A 20,307-nucleotide genomic window follows, 5' to 3' on the forward strand; every position below is an offset into this window, starting at 1 on the left:
TGACTTATGAATTATCTTACTGACCTTCAGAAGGTGAGTTAAGGCAAGGTGGCTGTTCCTTATTCTCAGCACATTATGCTTTTCCAAACGCATTCCCAGCTTCTTGGCTTCTGTCCAAGCTGCCCTTGACAAAGATGCCTTCAGAGAAGCTTGGACAGAAGCCAAGAGGAGGAGAGAGATTCCTTGGGGGCCAGAGGCACCCTGGCTGCCCCACCCCTCAGCCCCCTTCCCCACAGGGCTCCCTCCCTCTACCTGAGCTGCTTCCACAGCCGTTGCTTCTTCCCCACCAGGAATAGATGGAAGAGGAGGTCTTGCTGGCATCATCTGGTCACCTACAAGAGACAGAGGTAAGTGGGAAGCCAGGAGTGCAGCTGCTCTCCAAAAAGTCTCACCTTCTGAGTGCATCTGGACATTTGGACCCATTTCATAATTTAGTTGGGTTAAAAAATACATCTCCCTCCTTGGTGCTCTTGGCCCCAAGTGTCTCCCCCCCCCAAAAAAAAAGATGACAAGAACCCATGGATTTGTTTTGATATCCACAGAAAGGGACCAAACAGAGAACGGACTCCTTCGTTACCCAGCAGCCCCTCTCTGGTGTCCAGCGTAGTCCTTTTGGTCTCAGAGGAATCTGGGCCCATTTCTGCAAACAGATCCTGTCTCTGAAATAGCAACAAAGATTCAAAACAGAGAATATGAAGAAGAGTTAGAAAAGGAAGACAGAGGCAAAAACTGAAGGGCAATCTGATAGCATTCAATGGCTGCTTTCCAAAAAGGGATGTAGAGTTTTCAGATCCCTTCACTCATGTTCGGAGCCCCTTTGGAGTATCCAGAGGAAAGTCTCTCTCACCTGCTGCTCTGCCTGCTTCCTCTCCTCCGCCTGACTCAGGAGGAAACCTTCGGCCAGGGCCACTGCCTGGGAACTGGTCTCTGCTCCGCATTCCCTCACCCAGCTCTCCATCTCCGGTGGAAGGACAGCCAGGAACTGCTCCAAGATCACCAGGTCCAGCATCTCAGCTTTCGTGTGCCTTTCTGGCTTCAGCCATTGATGGTAAAGGTGGTAGAGTCGGCTGCAAACCTCTCGGGGTCCTTTGGCCTCCTGGAAGCAGAACTGCCTGAACTGCTGGCTCTGCACCTCTGAGCAAAGAGTGTCCTCCTCACCCAGGATCTTCTGCACAGTTTCTCCCCAGAATCCCCCACTGTTCCCAGTTCTGATGGCATGGCCTCTTCCTGCTTCAGGGCCAGCTGAGTTTTCCTCATCCATCTGTGCTCTCAGGAAGCCTCCAAGAGAGAAAATCCCTTGATCTTCTGCCAAGTTCTGTCTGTGTGAATTACAGGTCCTTGCAAATTCCACAAAGCAAATACATCGTTCTGTTACAAAACTGACCTATTGCCTGGAAGAGAAAAATATTCCGTGAGGAAGTATGTATGAGTCTTGGAAGAGCCAGCTCTGGACTGCACCACAACCCAGACTCTTGAGGTTTCTTTAGAAAGGAGAAGGAAAACGTATTTTTCGCTCCATAAAATGCACCTGAGCATAAGGCGCACCTAGTTTTTAGAAGGGGATGCAAGAAAAAATATTTTTAAAGGGAGCTCTGAGCAGAGCCTGTATGCATCCCAGGCTCTGCTCAGCTCTCCCTTTCACGAGCCGCGTGGAGCGTGTGTGTGGCGCTTGCAGGCTTTTCCCCACTGTCCCTCTGTCCCTTCCCCCACCTCCCACAAAAGCCACCAAGAGTCGCATGCTCTTTAAGGGGGGCACGGCTCCTGCGAGAAGGGAGAAAGAACTGACTGGCTGTGTCACTCCCTCCTGGGGGAAGAGCACGAAAGAGCCGCGCGGAGCGTGTGTGTGACTCTTGAGGGCGTTTCCTGCCTGCATTCGCTCCATAAGACGCACACACATTTCCCCCTTTTTAGGAGGGAAAAACTGTGTCTTATGGAGAGAAAAATATGTTAAGTCTCCAGCCCTCTTACAGGGAAAGTGACCATGCAAAATGTGCAGGGAACTGTTGGTCTTTCTGAGAGATGAATCAGACTGGTTGCTCCTGTCTTTCAGCGTTTTCAGTCAAGGAATGAAGTCAGGACTGTGATTGACAAGTGAGTCATTTGTACTGAGTGTTATCTGAGCATTGGGTTATAGTGGGGGTCCTAACTCAGGGTTCCTCAAGAGTTGTCTTCTGCCCAACCCCATTCAGAGCACATTTATTCCCTTATCTAGCTAACTCCTGAGGGCCAAATGACATGTGGGTGGGGTCAAAGGACAACACTCAAAAGCAAATAGAGTGGGACTCGCCTTTCTATGTGTGTAATGTGTTTTCAACTGTTCTTATTGCTGTTTTTTAAATTTTATAATCTGCTCGTGGAAATTCAGGTGATTGGCAAGGAACTAACAATAACCATGATGATGTTAAATTGCTTAATGCTCCCCCTCCCCAGTCATGAATACTTGAGGGCACTCCTGGGTCCATCATGGTCTCTTGAGGCCCATGTCCAGCTCAGGCTAGTTCCCCACCCCACAGACCTTTCGGGACAGAGAGGACATGGTCCTGGTTCTCCCTGCTCTGCACCAGATGGGATGGTTGCAACGCTCTCTGTATGGAACTGCCTTGAAGGTGACTCGGGAACTGGCCCAAAATGCAGCGGCCAGATGATTGGCTGGGCTGCCTCTCTTTATGAATGGCATTTCTCTCCCACCTCCTTGTCCAAGGAGATCAAGGTGGCATCCATGGCTCTGCCCCTCCCCACTGAGTCCCCCCACAACAAACACATTGGATTCCTGTTTTAAAACAGTTGCATTGGTTGTTTCCATTCCAGCAGGACCTCTCCTGCTCTGAATGCCTTGGCTTGTGAGACCTCCAGTGGTGCTTTCATAGAACTATAGAAGTGGATGGCACCCCAAGGATCATCTAGCTCAACCCCAGGCAATCTCAGAGAACAGACTTGCATCTGGAGGAACTAAGCACTGGAGCAGAAAATGAGCCCTGCAGGATCAGGCCATAGGGCTGCGCCATAGAACAGAGGAACCCCCCCCCCCATCGCCCTCTCCTCCTCCTCCTCCACGGATTGGTCTCCTCCTCTTTTAATGCGACCTTGATTGGTGGCCTCCGTGGCTCTTGTGGGAGGGAGTTCCACAGGTTTTACTCTGCCCTGCAAGAGGAAGCGCTTTCTCTTACCTTCCTCCCTCCCTCCCTCCCTCCCTTCCTTCTGCTTGCACAGGTGGGGTTTTAGGGACTAGGGTATATTTCATGTCCGGATGTTTCCATCCGCGGACAACCTATGTTATACAAGGGGACTGATCCATACATCCAAATGGGGTTTCTCTGCATGCATTTCCCCGCTCCTGGATCCAAGGGGCCAGCAGCGCATCCATGCAAAGGAAGAGCAGAGCTGCCGCCCTCCTGCGACCCTCCGCGCCCTGACTTGCCCCCCTCTTTCCATGCAGCGCTGGGACCCCCGCTCTCCCCATGGGCCCTATCCTGGGAGAGAGGAGACTCACCGGATGCCAGCAGGCGCCCCCAAACAGCCTCTGCAGAGCAGAACCAACGGGACCCCCACACGCCCGACTTCTTGCAGGAAAGGGCGGGGTTGGGCTTTCGCTCTGGAGGACCCTGCCCCCCCCCGTCTTACTTTCCTGTCTAGGAATCTAGCTCGTTTCCGTTTAACCCTTGGCAAGCCGAGCGCACCCAACTCACGCCTCTCCCTCTCCCGAGAGCCGGAGCATCGCGCACCAATGGCATCCCGAGAAGGCGGAGGAGGAGAGGTTTGTGGATTACTTCCGGAAAGGGATACTTTCACTTTTGGACAGCAGCTGAAAGGCCCCCTAACAGCTGGCGCCTGAACACGGGTCCTAAGAAATCTTCACTGGCTCCCGGTCCGTTTCCGAGCACTGTTCAAAGTGTTGCTCCTGACCTTGAAAGCCCTAAATGGTCTCAGCCAGAGGAAAACATTTCCGCAAAAAGACCAAAACTCCGGCATGTAGCCGCAGGCGATACAATAGGAGCCTTTCTGCAAATGGCCTTTGCAACACAACTCACTGGATGGTAACAAAGTATACACGTTTGCCTCTTTGCAACGGATGCTTTCGCTTAGCCCCGTTTCCTCAATGAATCCACCCATTTCTTGATGAGATGTAACTTCTGCCAGTAAAGCTGAGCTGAAATAGTACGGAGAGCAAAACTGCAGCCCTGTCTGACCCCGTCAGCCCCCAGACTCCCCCAGTCACGTGGAAGAAGATTCTTCCTGAGCCCCCCTCTCCGTGAGACGCGTATGACATCATGGATGATCCAGTGATGATCCACATGATCCAAGCAGACTGGTCCAAAGAGCAGATCTCTACCCCTGAATGAAACGGGTCTGCGATGATGGATTCTGGAGTCAAGAAAGGGGAGGGAAGGATTTTGCAATGTAAACGTTGTGGGGGGGGGGGAACCCCGCTTTGCAAATTCCCTCCCCCAATTCCTCCCTTCCCGGTACATCCTCCTCTCACCCCGCCCCCACAACCCCAAATTCCTCCACCATGCGCTGCACCTCTTCCTACTCCTCGCAATCCGGCTTCTGTTTCCGGAATGAGGGGAGAGAGCCCCCCTCCCAAACTGCCTGCTTTTCCCGCAAGTGGAGCTTCTGCGCCGGATTGCTGCTCTGCACCGTAGCTCTAGGGGAGCGCGCTTTGGAAAGGAAAGGCGGGGCGTCATGGGAGGGGACCCCCCCCCCCCCGTGGATGTTGCAGGAAAGGAAAGGAGAATCGGGAGCGAGGACAAAGAGGTAGAGGGATCGCGGGGGAGGAGAGGGGAGAAAGGGCCCAGAGACCCCGCCAGCCAGCTCCCCAAAGCGCCTTTCGTGGGCCCCATGGGAAGGGCCTGGATCCCTGTGCGTGTGCTGCGAAGGGGGCTTTCCTCGGCCCCTTAGGCGCCTTGGCAGCGGCGGACATGGGGCACCTACGCAGGGTGCCCCCACGAGGACCCCCTTGCCCCGTTTCCCCCGCGCAGGCATCCCTGGGGCCCTGTGGGCTCCGCACGGATAAAGGAGGGCCATGAAAGGGTTAACGAGAGTCAGGGACGCGTGGATAGAGACCCCCCTGTCCCTAATCTGCTCGTCTTGGGGTGGCCCCTCAGGATGGAAAGATGGGGGGTGAGGAGTGAGCCGCGCCAAGGGGTGGGGGCCTCTGGGTGCAGGGGAGACTCTGAGACAGAGGGAGTCGAGGAAGTGGGGAGGGGGAGCATCCCTGGGGCAGAGAAGTTTGGCAATGGGGGGGGGGAGATAGGAAGACCAGACTTTGGGGAGACTTTTCCATGGTGGCACCTGCGGGGATTCTCTGGAGGGGCCGCCCTGGCTTCTCTCTCCCACCCCTTCAAGGCTACCAGAGAGGGATCCCTGGAAAGTGGGGGGGGTCGTGTCCCCCCACCCCTCCTTCCTGCAACCTCCATCCTCTTCCCATCCCATAAGCCCCTTCCCTGTCCAGGAAGAGGGGAGGGGAGAGGCCTCTTCAGAAGCAGCTCTTGGTTTCCGCAATCCCACCCAGGAAGCAGCCAGAAACCTTTTCCTCTCTTTCAGGCTTCCATCTTTAAGTTTCTCTTCCAGTGCATGTTTCCAGTAGAGATAAAAGACAGTGGGGGCAGATGTTATAGGCAAAGGGGATCGAGATACGGATATGCTCGTACCCCTTCCAAGCTGCGCCCCATCCTGAGGGACGAGGGTAGGGTGAGCAAGGATTACTCACCTCCGTCACTGGTGTTGTGCAATGCCAGGTCTATAGGCAACAAAACCGCCACCCTGCAAGATTTCTTTACCTCGCAGGGGGTTGACCTGGCTTGTGTGACGGAGACCTGGGTGTGCGAAGGGGAAACTGTTACCTTACGAGAGATGGCGCCCCCAGGTTTCTCCGTCCTCCACCAGTCCCAGACTGTGGGCCGGGGGGGAGGGGTGGCATTATTAATCCGGGAAGATTGTCCTTTCAGGGCTCTACCACACCATCGATCCCCGGCATTGAATGTGTTGGCCTAGTGTGGGGCTCCAAGGTGAGCTTGGCTGTCTGGCTGGTGTACTGGCCACCTAGCGCACCAGCAGCCACCCTGTCAGGCCTATTGGAGGCGGTGGCCGGCTGGGCCTTGGAGTTCCCTAAGCTATTGGTATTGGGGGACTTCAACATCCATGCTGATGCCACTCCCTCCTCACAGGCTCTGGACCTGGTGTCTTCCATGGCGACACTAGGGCTCTCCCAGTTTGTTTTGGGCCCCACACATCAAGCAGGCCACACGCTGGATTTGATCTTTGGCGTAGGTATAGATGTGATCATGTTTCCTTCGATGAAGGTGCCATGGTCTGATCACTACGCTCTGAAAGCCAGGATTGACTTTCCACCCCCACCCTGCTTAGGTGGTGAGCCGATTTGGGCTCGCCCGCAGAGGCTGATGGACCCTGATAGATTCTGCCAAGCCTTGCGGGACCTTGCTCCCCCTGGCGACTCATTGACTGAGCTTGTTGAGGGCTGGAATATCCAGCTCCTGGCAGCCATCGATGAGATCGCACCTAAGGGCCCTCTGCGACCCCGCAGAATCCGGGCTCCCTGGTTTACCGAGGAGCTCCGGAAAATGAAGCAGGACCTCAGGCGGCTAGAGCGAGTATGGCGGGGTGCCCGTGACAGAGCCTCAAAAACATCTTATAGGGTTTTTATGAAAACCTATGAGATGGCAGTGAAGGCCGCTAAGAAGTCTTACTTCTTGGCCTCCATTGCATCTGCTAGCTCTCGCCCAGTGCAATTATTTAGTATAATTAGGTCTTTAACGTCCCTTGAAGGACAGCCAAATTTAAATAACAATCTGACACACAGCTGTGAGGCATTTGCGAGCTTTTTTGCGGAGAAGGTCCTGTTGCTCCGCCATGACCTCCCTGCCAATTTGGATACAATAAAGGAACTGGAGGCCCCTCGACTGTCCTCGGGTCCAGTATTGGACCACTTTGACCGCATATCCCCAGCCTATGTGGACAGACTCCTCTGAGCTGGAAAGCCCACCACTTGTCCTCTTGACCCGTGCCCGTCTTGGCTGATTAGAGCGTGTCCAGACGAGGTGCGGACCCCCCGGGGATATCATCAAATTGTCCCTTGGCACCGGGACATTCCCAGGGGAACTGAAGGAGGCAGTGGTGCGCCCGCTCTTAAAGAAAACATCATTAGATCCCTTAGATCTATCCAATTAGTGCCCAGTTTCGAATCTTCCATTCCTGGGTAAGGTGATTGAGAGAGTGGTTGCTGAACAGCTTGGTAAGTTACTGGATGAAACATCGGCTCTGGATCCATTCCAGTTTGGCTTCTGCGCTGGTCATGGGACCGAGACAGCTCTGGTCGCCCTAACAGATGATCTCCGCAGGCAGCTGGATCAAGGCGGGTTGGGGCTGCTGATTCTTCTAGACCTGTCAGCAGCCTTCGACATGGTCGATCACGAACTCCTGGACCACCGCCTTGCCGGCGTGGGGATTCAGGGCACAGTCCTTCAATGGCTGCGCTCGTTTCTCTCTGGTCGGGGACAGAGGGTGGCGCTTGGGGGGGGGACTGTCATCGCGTCACTCCTTGGTGTGTGGAGTGCCTCAGGGTGCGATACTCTCCCCGATGCTTTTTAACATCTTTATGTGCACCCTCGCCCAGCTTGTCCGGAGTTTTGGGCTGGGTTGCCATCAGTATGCTGATGACACCCAACTCTATCTGTTGATGGATGGCCATCCTAACTCGGCCCCAGATGCACTGACCAGATGTTTGGAAGCTGTGGCTGGATGGTTACGTGGGAGCCGGTTGAAGTTAAATCCTTCGAAGACAGAGGTCCTCTGGCTGGGACGGGACGATATGGGACTGAGGGGGCAACTCCCATCTCTTGCGGGGGTGCAATTAGTGCCAGCACCGTCCGTTAAGAGTTTGGGTGTAATCTTCGATACCCCCCTCTCCATGGAGGCGCAGATTGCAGCTATAACAAAGGCGGCATTTTTTCATCTCCGCCGAGCTAAGCAGTTGGCTACTTACCTCTCTCGCCCTGACCTAGCCACTGTGATCCACACGACGGTCACCTCCAGACTGGATTATTGTAACTCGCTCTACGTGGGGCTGCCCTTGAGACTGACCCAGAAACTCCAGCGGGTGCAGAATGCCGTGGCGAGACTCCTTATGTGGTCTTAGCTGAGAGATCACAATCATCCGGTACTATACCAGCTGCACTGGCTCCTGGTGGAGTACAGGATCAGGTTTAAGGTGCTGGTTTTAACCTTTAAGGCCCTACACGGTCTAGGACCCTCGTACCTACGGGACCGCCTCTCCTGGTATGCCCCACAGAGGAACCTATGGTCTGCAAATAAAAACATCCTGAAGGTCCCAGGCCTCAGAGAAGTTAGGCTGGCTTCAACTAGAGCCAGGGCTTTCTCGGCTGCGGCTGCAATCTGGTGGAATGCTCTGTCACAAGAGACTAGGCCCTGCGGGACCTGACATCTTTCCGCAGGGCCCTAGACAGAGCTGTTCCACCAGGCCTTTGGTCAGGGCGCAGCCTGCCTCCCTCCTCTGGCAACCTGCACAGAATTTTGCTTAACGGTTGCCATTAATTTTATTTTAATTAATTTTTATAATGAAATGTTTTTAGAATGTTGGATTATTTCATTGTTTGATTATTTGATTGTTGTTAGCCGCCCTGAGCCCGGCTTCGGCTGGGGAGGGCGGGATATAAATAAAATTTATTTATTTATTTATTTATTTATTTATTATTTATTATTTTATTTATTTATTTATTATTATTATTATTATTATTATTATTATTATTATTATTATTATTATTATTAAAACATCAGACATTAAAAACCTCCCGATATAGGGTTGCCTTCAACTCTCTTCTAAATGTCAAAATGTTGCCCATTTCCTCACCCTCTGCCTGCTTCCCTGTAACTTCACTTCTCGTGGGGGGGGGGGGGGTGGTCAGCAGAAGACCTTCGAAGGACCACCTCCCTGTCCTGACTGAGCGATGTTGGTGGAGATGCTCCTTCAGGTCTACAGGGCCGAGGCTGTTGAGGGCTTTAGGTTGCAGATCTTACTGCTCCATAAGGATCTCATTCAGCAAATAAATGTATTACTGAAGGCAAAGAAGCATAAGAGGATCCAAAAAATAGCAAAAACTTAACTTACGTAAAACCCTAACTTAGCATACCAAAACTGCACTCAAGTAAGAATCACACAAGCTGAGTAGAGAAATAGCAGACTAGGAAGTGGGACCAGGCGCCTTTCGGCCTTGTAATTTATATTAAATGTCAGAGTAAAAAACTTTTAAATGTCTGGAGTGTGGAAAGAGCTTCTATCGGAGTGATGCACTTAGAAGACATCAATGGACTCACACGGGGGAGAAACCATTTAAATGCATGGATTGTGGAAAGAGCTTCAGTCAGAATGGACACTTAAGTTTACATCAGCGGACTCACACAGGGGAGAAACCATATAAATGTATGGAGTGTGGAAAGAGCTTCAGTTTCAGTGGAAACCTTAGAACACATCAATGGACTCACACAGGGGAGAAACCATTTAAATGTATGGAGTGTGGAAAAGGTTTCTGTCAGAATGGAGAGCTTAAATTACACCAGCGGATTCACACAGGGGAGAAACCATATAAATGTATGGAGTGCGGAAAGAGCTTCACTCATAGTGGATACCTCAATATACATCAACGGATTCACACGGGGGAGAAACCATATAAATGTATGGAGTGCGGAAAGAGCTTCAGTTTCAATGGAAACCTTAGAACACATCAACGGACTCATACAGGGGAGAAACCATTTAAATGCATGGAGTGCAGAAAGAGCTTTACTCATAATGGAAACCTTAGAAGACATCAACAGACTCATACAGGGAGAAAACCATTTAAATGCCTGGAATGTGGAAAGTACTTTAGTCAGAATGCAGACCTTAAAAAACATCAACGGATTCACACAGGGGAGAAACCATTTAAATGCATGGAGTGCGGAAAGAGCTTTACTGATAATGGAAAGCTTAGAAGACATCAACGGACTCATACAGGTGATAAACCATTTAAATGCCTGGAGTGTGGAAAATGCTTCAGTCAGAATGGAGACCTTAAATTACACCAGCGGATTCACATAGGGGAGAAACCATATAAATGTATGGACTGTGGAAAGAGCTTTAGTGATCATGGATGCCTTAGAAAACATCAACTGATTCACAAAGGGGAGAAACCATTTAAATGTATGGAGTGTGGAAAGAGCTTCCGTCAGAGTGGACACCTCAATAAACATCAATGGACTCACACAGGAGAGAAAGCATTTAAATGTATGGAGTGCGGAAAGAGCTTTAGCGATAATGGAAACCTTAGAGGACATCAACGGACTCACACAGGGGAGAAACCATTTAAATGCATGGAGTGCAGAAAGAGCTTCAGTCACAATGGAAATTTTGAAAAACATCAGCAGACACACAGGGGAGAAACTGTTTAAATGTATGGACTGTGGAAGGAGCTGCAGTCAGAGTGGAACCCTTGATTTATGTCAACAAACTCACACAAAACACAAACCTTATAAATATCAGGAAAGTTGATAGAGGTTGAGTCCTAGTGGAAGTTCTAAATCAACAGATTCATGGACAGGAAGAACTTTAGGAGTTGAAACCCTACAAACCATCAACAAACTCAAAGAGGAGGAGCAGTTTAAATGAAAAGATTGCAAAAACTGCTTTATTTACAATGGATTGTTTAAGGAACATCCAGAGACTGTCACGTGGAAGAACCCATTTTGATGTCTGGAGTGCGGGACATCTTCCTCTCAGAGTCCACTCTTTTCTTCACAGAAATGAACTCAGGAGGAAATCAGTCTTTAATACATGTTGTGTATGTGAAGTTCTGGTATTTATGTGTAAAACTGTATAGTAATGAAATATTGAAGGCAATGCCAAACAATGTGATTATGATCTAAGATGTAAAGTAGCTTTTGATAGAGAAAGGGTGAGGGTTTATCTGGATTGCTTGGTGGTCAGTGAGGGCTGGGCGATATATTGTCCCATACTGGTTTCTAGATAACCTTCCAAAAACAATTGATATGGCAACATACCACAGATCACAGTGTGTGTTTCTGGGATGCCCATTTGCCTGGAAGCAGCCGGCAGAAAGCTTTGCTTTGTGCAGCCCCTGAATATGCCGAGTTGCTGACTTCCCTCCCAGAAGACAGGAAGCGAAAGACACACCTCCATTGCCCTGCTGAAACTGGATTTGCTCTCAGGAGCTAAGTTTTGTGCCTCACTGGGGACCCAGTGAGAACTGTACGCTTTGAAAGCTCAGTAAACTATTACTGAAGAAGTCCTGCTGCCTCTGTGCGTGTTTTTGACCTCAGCGTGGGACTTGCTCTACACATGGCCCCTACCCTGCTGCTACTCCGCTCATGCCCTGGAGTTGCTGTACTTAAGCATGCAAGACGGGTGCGTTTGTGTGCACTTAAAAGCAAATAATGTAGGACTCGCCTTTCTATGAGAGTACAGTGGTACCTCGTGTTACAGACGCTTCAGGTTATAGACTCTGCTAACCCAGGAATAGTACTTCGGGTTAAGAACCTTGCTTCAGGATGAGAATAGAAATCGTGCGGCGGCAGCGGGAGGCCCCATTAGCTAAAGTGGTGTCTAGGTTAAGAACAGTTTCAGGTTAAGAACAGACTTCCGGAAGGAATTAAGTACTTAACCTGCAGTACCACTGTGATGTGTTTTCAACTGTTTTTTAAAAAATTTGTAATCTGCTCTAGGAGATTCGGATTACAGTGGTACCTCGGGTTAAGTACTTAATTCATTCTGGAGGTCCGTACTTAAACTGAAACTGTTCTTAACCTGAAGCACCACGTTAGCTAATGGGGCCTCCAGCTGCCGCCACGCCGACAGAGCACAAATTCTGTTCTCATCCTGAAGCAAAGTTCTGGGTTACCAGAGTTGTAACCTGAAACTTATGTAACCCGTGGTACCACTGTACAGACAGGGAACTAATAATGATGATGATGTTACATTGCTTAATATGCCCCCTCCCCAGTCATGAATACTTGAGGGCACTCCTGGGTCCATCATGGTCGCTTGAGGCCCATGTCCAGCTCAGGCTAGTTCCCCACCCCACAGACCTTTTGGGACAGAGAGGACATGGCCCTGGTCCTCCCTGCTCTGCACCAGATGGGACGGTTGCAACGCTCTCTGTGTGGAACTGCCTTGAAGGCGACTCGGGCACTGGCCCAAAATGCAGCAGCCAGATCATTGGCTGGGCTGCCTCTCTTTATGAAGGGCATTTCTCTCCCACCTCCTTGTCCAAGGAGATCAAGGCGGCATCCAGGGGTCTACCCCTCCCCACTGAGTCCCCCCACAACAAACACATTGGATTCCTGTTTTAAAAACAGTTGCACTGGTTGTTTCCTTTCCAGCAGGACCTCTCCTGCTCTGAATGCCTTAGCTTGTGAGACCTCCAGTGGTGCTTTCATGGAACTATAGCGGTGGATGGCACCCCAAGGATCATCTAGTCCAACCCCCCGCAATCTCAGAGGCCACACTTGCATATGGAGGAACTAAGTGTTAGAATATTTCCGTTCCATCTTACGGGACAGGCATGACTGTTGTGTGTCACATGCCTGTTTACACTCCAGCACAGCTTGCTGGGAACTTCTGTTTGTATATAGTGGTACCTCAGGTTACAGAGACTTCAGGTTACAGACAGCGCTAACCCAGAAATATTACCTCGGGTTAAGTACTTTGCTTCAGGATGAGAACAGAAATTGTGCTCCAGCAGCGCAGCGGCAGGAAGCCCCATTACCTAAAGTGGTGCTTCAGGTTAAGAACAGTTTCAGGTTAAGAATGGACCTCCAGAACAAATTAAGTACTTAACTGCGGTACCACTTTATAGCTTTTGCTTATGCTGTCTTGTTTGGACATGAAGGAGAGCAGACATGATTCCTTTGTCCTGATGTGTGCTGAATAAACTGCTTGTAAATCTGCTCTCTCCAGCCACTTCTGCTGTGCATTTACTCTGCTGAGTGTGCATGCCCAGCTTTTGAAGACTGCTGAAGCTCGGGTTGCAGATCCAAGGACTGGAGATCACCCAGCACATGGACTCCTTGGCTGAATCCCAACATTAAGCACTGGAGGAAAAAAGGAGGCCTGCAGGATCAGACCATAGGGCTGCTTCCTATGCGGGAGACAGAGCAGAGGATTCTCCCATCACTCTGTCCTACTCCTCCTCCACGGATTGGCCCCCTCCTCTTTTAACACCACCTTGATTGGTGGCCTCTGCCTCTTGTGGGAGGGAGTTCCACAGGTTTACTCTGCCCTGCAAGAGGAAGCGCTTTCGCTTCTCTGCCTTCCTTCCTTCCTTCCTTCCTTCCTTCCTTCCTTCCTTCCTTCCTTCCTTCCTTCCTTCCTTCTTCCTTCCTTCTCCTTTCACAGGTGAGGTTTTAGGGACTAGGGTATATTTAATGTCCGAATGTTTCCATCCGCGGCCAACCTCTGTTATACAAGGGGACTGATCCATACATCCGAATGGGGTTTCTCTGCATGCATTTCGCCACTCCTGGACCCAAGGGGCCAGCAGCGCATCCATGCAAAGGAAGAGCAGAGCTGCCGCCCTCCTGCGACCCTCCGCGCCCTGACTTGCCCCCCTCTCGCCATGCAGCGCTGGGACCCCCCACCCTCCCCATGGGCCCCATGTTGGGAGAGAGGAGACTCACCGGATCCCAGCAGCCGCCCCCAGGCAGCCTCTGCTAAGCCGAACCAACGGGACCCCCACACGCCCGACTTCTTGCAGGAAAGGGCGGGGTTGGGCTTTCGCTCTGGAGGACCCTGCCCCCCCCGTCTTACTTTCCTCTCTAGGAATTTAGCTCGTTTCCGTTTAACCCTTGGCAAGCCGAGCGCACTCTTTCCAGAGCCTCTCCCTCTTTCCAGAGCCGGAGCATCGCGCACCAATGGCATCCCGAGAAGGCGGAGGAGGAGAGGTTTATGGATTACTTCCGGCAAGGGATACATTTAGTTTTGGACAGCAGCTGAATGGCCCCCTAAGAGCTGGCCCCTACTGTAACACGGGTCCTAAGAAATCTTCACTGGCTCCCGGTCCGTTTCCGAGCACCATTCAAAGTGCTGGCGCTGACCTTGAAAGCCCTAAATGGTCTCAGCCCGAGGAAAACATTTCCGCAAAAAGATCAAAACATGTAGCCGCAGGTGATACAATAGGAGCCTTTCTGCAAATGGCCTTTGCTACACAACTCACTGGGTGGTAACAAAGTATACACATTTGCCTGTTTTCAACGGATGTTTTCGCTTAGCCCCGTTTCCTCAATGAATCCACCCATTTCTTGATGAGATGCAACTTCTGCCAGTAAAGCTGAGCTGAAATAGTAAGGAGAGCAAAACAGGAGCCCTGTCTGACCCCAGTCAGCCTCCAGACTCCCCCAGTCACGTGGCAGGAGATTCTTCCTGAGCCCCCCCCCCACGTGAGATGGGTATGACATCATGGATGATCCAATGGTGATCCCCATGATCCAAGCAGACTGGTCCAAAGAGCAGATCTGTAAGCCTGAATGAAACAGGTCTTCGATTATGGATTCTGGAGTCAAGTAATCCGCCCTTTCCAATGATCTCTCAGGCTGGCCAGGAAAAGGCAGGGAGCAGGAATCCCCAGGCATCCCGGTTGACAGACAGACTTGTCATGTTGCCAAAACATGGAGCCTGATCTGATTTCCAGGTACAACTCACTTTGTGGCGCAACCGGGGATGTTTTTGGGGTGCTCTCTCTGTGACGGGGGGGTGCGACTGAGGGTGTAGAAATTGCAACGCGCTTTAGTTCTGGGCTGCTTCACTCCTGGCCTCCTTGTGTTACCTCTGACGGAGATACAAGGGAAGAATTTTACCTGGGTGTCGGGGCTTTGTGTGCAAAAAGCAAAGCCACTTTTTTCCCCCTTAGACAGGAGTCACAGAGTCCAACCCGCTGCTCAATGTGCACCAATACCAAAAACATTGAATGGATCTAAGATCATGGCGTGGGGGGCGGGAGGGAAGGATTTTGCAATGTAAACATTGTGGGGGGGGGACCCCGCTTTGCAGTTGGATTGCCGGGATCAGCCCCTTCCCCGCTCTCCTCATCCCCAGAAGGAAGAAGGGAGGGGGGAAACCTTCCTCTTCTTCGCCCCCCTCAATTCCTCCCCTCTCCGTACATCCTCCTCTCACCCCGCCCCCACAACCCTCAACTCACCCCCCCCCCTATGTCGCACCTCTTCCTTCTGCTCCTCCTCCAATCCTGCTTCTGTTTCCGGAATGAGCGGAGAGAGCCCCCCTCCCAAACTGCCTGCTTCTTCCGCAAGTGGAGCTTCTACGCCGGATTGCTGTTTTGAGCCTTAGCTGGGGGGGGGGCGCTTTCGGAAAAGGGAGGAGGGGCGGCAGGTAAATCCCCCCCCCCGTGGATGTTGCGGGAAAGAAAAGAAGAATCGTGAGCGAGGACAAAGAGGTAAAGGGGTCGCGGAGGAGAGGGGAGAAAAGGATTCAGAGACCCCCGCCAGGGGCCTGGACCCCTGCGCGCGTGCTGCGAAGGGGGCTTTCCTTGGTCCTTTGGGTGCCTTGGCAGGGGCGGCCATGCACCGGCCACCCAGGGGATCCCAGCGAAGCGCCCTCGCCCCATTTCCCCCGCGCAGGCATCCCTAGGGCGCTGTGGGTTCCGCGCGGAGAGAGGTGGGCCATGAAAGGGTTAATGGGAGTGAGGGACGCTTGGATAGAGACCCCCCTGTCCCTCCCCTGCTCGTCTAAGGGGGCCCCTCTGGACGGAGAAATGGGCTAGGGATGAGTCGCGCCAAGGGGTGGGGGCCTCTGGGTGCAGGGGAGACTCTGGGACAGAGGGAGAGAATCGATGAAGTGGGGAGGGGGAGCATCCCTGGGGCAGGGAAGGGCAGCAATGGGGGAGGGAGAGATAGGAAACCAGTCTTTGGGGAGACTTCTCCATGGTGGCGCCCGCTGGGGATCTCCGGAGGGGCCGCCTTGGCTTCTCCCTCCCACCCAAGAATCAGCCATCCCTTCAGGCAACCAGAGGGATCCCTGGAAACTGGGGGGTCCGGTCCCCCCACCCCTTCCTGCAAGCTTCATCCTCTTCCCACCCCATGAGCCCCTGCCCTGTCCAGACGCAGTGATTCTGCCCAGTCCAGCCATTGGTCCCCTGGAGAGGAGAGGAAATCCCGAGAGGAAAAGGGGAGGGGAGAGGCCTTCTCAGAAGCGGCTCTTGGTTTCCGCAATCCCACCCAGGAAGCAGCCAGAAACCTTTTCCTTTCTCTCAGGCTTCCATCTTTATTGTCTTTTCCACTGTGTATGAGGATAATGTACACCTGTCATCAGAAACAGGAGTGCAGAGTCCATGGCTCTCATGATTGATATAGAAGTTGCACCTCAAAAGCATTTCTGTTCCTTTTATTCTTTTTAGGCAATGTCAGAGTGACGGACAAGCTGAGTTACAATCCTTCAGCATCCGATTACAGCGACTGCATGAATCTTCCCAGTCAAAGGACCCATTTTCTTGATAGACAGTGCCTGTGACTGAAGGCTCTACACACCGGGTGTGACTGTGCAGGCCAAAGACTGCCAGTATTAGCACAGGTGAGGTGTGTGACCCCCCCCTCAAAATTGACAGACTGTGTGTGAATGAGAGTTTGATGAGAGCTTGTGATTTTCTCCACCCATAACATTTTGTGAGCTGATATTGCAGTACGAATTCCAAAATAACTACAAAAAAATCACAAGATGATAAGAATGATTATACTATTTATATCCTGCCCATCTGGTCGGGTTTCTGCAGCCCCTCTGGGCAGGTTACAGCACATATAAAAGAGAGTAAAACATTAAACATTAAAATCCTCGCAATACAGGGCTGCCTTCAGCTGTCTTCCAAATGTCAGGTAGTTGCCCATTTCCTTGCCCTCTGCCTGCTTCCCTGTAACTTCGCTTCTCGCAGGGAAGGAACCAGCAGAAGACCCTCAGAAGAGGACCTCAGTGTCCAGACTGAGCCATAGGAGTGGAGACGCTCCTTCAGGTCTACAGGGTCGAGGCTGTTGAAGACTTCAGCTCACAGATCTTGCTCCTCCATAATGACCTCCAGAGCAAGTTTGACGTAACAGAGTAGGAAAAAACCCTCAGAGGCAGCAAAAAATTTATTCAGCAAATAAATTTAATACTGAATACAAAATAGCATAACAGGATCCAAAACATAGCAAAACCTAACTTAAATAAAAACCTAACTTGGCATGCCAAAACAGCACTCAAGTAAATACAAAGAATTGTCCAGTAGCTCCTTAGAGACCAACTAAAATTGTCCTGGTTATAACCTTTGGTGTGCATGCAAACTTCTTCAGATACACTGAAACAGAAATCCCCAGACCCTTATATATAGTGTGAGGGTGGGGTGGGGTTTTTCTCAAAAGGGTAGTAGGAGATGGGTATGGTAAAGCTGTTGACGACTGTTAATGACTGCAATTAGTCCTACAGGAAAAAGCATGGGATAGTATGCAGATGACCAAAAATAGCTTTAGTATGTGTAATGAGACAAGAATCCAATATCTCTATTCAGACCAGGTCTCTCCATAGTTTTCAGTTTAGTAATAAGTTGTAATTCAGCAACTTCTCTTTCAAGTTCATTTCTGAAATTCCTTTTTTATTAATTTCGACTGCGTCAGACTAATACGGCTACCTGCCTGAATCTAGCACTCAAGTAAGACGCTCACAAGCAGAGTAGAGAAATAGCAGAATAGGAAGTGGGACCAGGCGCCTTTCAATACTGTAATTGATAAACAATTCAGTGTCAGAGTAAACTTGGGATTGGATAACAAGCCTGGCTCACTCCAGTTTAAGCCAGCTTCTTCTGGTTCCCAAAAACAAGGAAGGTTCAGCATAATCTCATTACAACTGATCCCACCACCTGCTCTCAGCAGAAAGGAAACTCCCTTATCAGCTAAAATGTTCCAGCTAGAGAAAACACCAGCTTTGAATCACACAGAGTAAAAGCACCAGAACATTCTTGAAGCAATAGACCAGGAATGATTGATCTCTCTACATTAGATCAATACTTTGCTTTGCCTGAAAAATGCAACTATGACACTTTAAAGGTCAGCACCAACAGTGTGAATTGTGCTTGGAAATGCGCTGGGAGCCAGGGAAGATCCTTTAGGACAGGTGATATGTGGTTTCCGCGGCTGCTCCCAGTTACTAGTCCAGCTGCCGCATTCTGGATTAGTTGCAGTTTCTGAGTCACCTTCAAAGGTAGCCCCATGTACAACACATGACAGTAGTCCAAACTGGAAATAACCAGAGCATGTGCCACTCTGGTGAGACAGTCTGAGGGCAGGGAGGGTCTCATCTGGCGTACCAGATGGAGCTGGCAGACAGCTGCCCTGGACACAGAACTGACCTGCGCCTCCATGGACAGCTGTGAGTCCAAAATGACCCACAGGCTGTGCCCCTGGTCCTTTAGGGCAACAGTTACCTCATTCAGGACCAGGGACTGTACTTCTGTCTTGTCAGGATTCAACCTCAATCTGTTAGCTGCCACCCATCCTCAAACCACCTCCAGGCACCAACACAGGGCATTCACCACCTTCACTGGTTCCGATTTAAATGAGAAGAAGAGCTGGGTATCACCCACATACTGGTGATCACCCAGCCCAAAACCCCTGATGATCTCTCCCAGCAGTGTTGTATAAATCTTAAAAAGCATAGGGGAGAGGATGGAGTCTTGAGGCTCCCCACAAGTGAGCACCCAGGTGTCAGAACACTCATCCCCCAACACCACTTTCTCGACATGGCCCAGGAGGAAGGAGGGGAACCACTGTACAGCAGTGCCCCCAGCTCCCCTAGAGGGTCCAGAAGGATACCATGGCCAAAGGTCTCCAAAGCCGCTGAGAGATCCAGCAAAACCAGGAAACAGCTTCCTCCTCTGTCTCTAGCCCATTGGAGATCATCAATCACAGCAACCAGGGCAGTGTGAGTTCCATGATGAGGCCTGAATCCCAATTGGAAGGTTAATGGTTGCAGAAGCTTTCCTGGTCCTGCACCCCCAAAAGCTCCAGGCACAAGACTTTTATAAGTTTTCAAGGGGCCACCTGATACATGGTGGTCTTTTCTTCAAAAAAAACCCCACAAATATTTTGAATACTTTTACAGTTCCGTATGATGTAAGTAGCATTTCTGTTTCCCTTGCTCCACATCGGAGAGACTTTGATACACAGGTCTGAGTTGATTTCTCCACCTGAAACTGCTGTGTTAGCAGCACTGCCTGGGCAGTGTGTTTGGGGGTCCTGGGCTGCCTAGACAACAAGACCCCCTTCTCAGCAGAGCAGTATGTTAGGCACCAGCTTGGCTGCAGGAGTTGATGGCAGGAGGTGTGCAGGGCACTATCCAAGCATCTTAGAGACTCCACTCAAGATTTGTGTAAGGTTTTCCTCCATAGCCTTTTCTTCTCCTGAAGATAAGTCACGGAGCAGTGAAGGTTTAGGACCAGAGTTTTCCTTCTTGATGGGCTCCCTTCCCCGGTTGATGAGCCCCATCTGCCCTTCACTTTCCTCTGCAGGATGGGCAGAATCTGCCTTCTTGACTGTGGGATTCACTGTTCTTCTCATCCTCTCCATCCACCAGGGCCTTTCTTCACGTGCAACACAATTCCCTAATTCACCAAGGATTTGAGACCCATCAGGTATCCTCACCTGGTTTTGCCAGCCAGTTGAAACTGTTCCTGGGATCGTGGCCCCTGTTGCATGCTGACAGCTTCTGGAAGCCACAGGTGAGAGCTGAGTGCAGGGTGGGGACCAAGGGTGGATAGATTACCCAAGAAGGTGCATGACATTTCCCCCACCAAAGGTACTGCCTCTCCTCTAACACCCCAATACATCCTATAATTATGATACTTAAGACAAATGAGGAATAAATTCTTGTCTCCAGAGATAACACAACTTCAGACCATCAATGAATAAATACCATATATTCAAGGCTGAAGTTTCCACTAAGTACAGTTATTTCTTTGCCTTTAATATCCAGGTTTTTCAGTACCAGATTAGGATAGTCGTGCGTCAGAAGAGGGGCACGTGATCAGGCAGCACGTCACCATTAAGAAGAACGATTAGGGTGGGTGTTTTCATCTGGGATTCCCATGTGCCACCTGCTTTCCTTATGCTTCTCCTGCTCTCTCAGTGCAATGCAAGGCAGGTAAACAGAGGTCCATCTCCAAGAACAGGAGCTTCCCTGAGCACCCATTCAGCTGACCCCAAGCACCAAGCCTTGTCACTAGTTCTCTGACTGACCCAGGCCACAGT

At 50.9% G+C, this 20,307-nt stretch overlaps 3 protein-coding genes across 9 annotated transcripts in view; 2 read left to right on the forward strand and 1 right to left on the reverse strand.

The window, feature by feature from the left end:
• LOC309378648 (uncharacterized protein) overlaps positions 1–20,307 on the forward strand; it is a 113,767-nt gene that overhangs the window by 60,998 nt on the left and 32,462 nt on the right. The window contains exons 2-3 of one of the 6 annotated variants that reach the window (XM_081927131.1): positions 16,434–16,606; positions 19,634–19,778. The exons of 3 other annotated variants lie outside the window; for them this stretch is intronic. The gene's annotated coding sequence lies outside the window, so the exon portion shown is untranslated. 2 more of the 6 variants (XM_081927134.1, XM_081927133.1) reach the window with 2 other exon arrangements.
• LOC309378831 (zinc finger protein 500-like) overlaps positions 1–20,307 on the reverse strand; it is a 58,066-nt gene that overhangs the window by 1,712 nt on the left and 36,047 nt on the right. Inside the window, exons 2-4 of the mRNA XM_081927538.1 lie at positions 848–1,278; positions 578–659; positions 253–332 (exon numbers count right to left, since the gene is read on the reverse strand). Of these exons, the coding sequence (XP_081783664.1) occupies positions 253–332; positions 578–659; positions 848–1,261 (576 nt within the window). The 5' untranslated portion in view covers positions 1,262–1,278. The remainder of the gene's footprint in view (positions 1–252; positions 333–577; positions 660–847; positions 1,279–20,307) is intronic.
• LOC309378644 (uncharacterized protein) overlaps positions 4,485–20,307 on the forward strand; it is a 47,954-nt gene continuing 32,131 nt past the window's right edge. For both annotated transcript variants that reach the window (XM_081927123.1, XM_081927124.1), the window contains exon 1: positions 4,485–4,755. The gene's annotated coding sequence lies outside the window, so the exon portion shown is untranslated. The remainder of the gene's footprint in view (positions 4,756–20,307) is intronic.

This window comes from Podarcis melisellensis (genome assembly GCF_964234715.1).
Source record: "Podarcis melisellensis genome assembly, chromosome: 10".
Classification (NCBI taxonomy): domain Eukaryota; kingdom Metazoa; phylum Chordata; class Lepidosauria; order Squamata; family Lacertidae; genus Podarcis; species Podarcis melisellensis.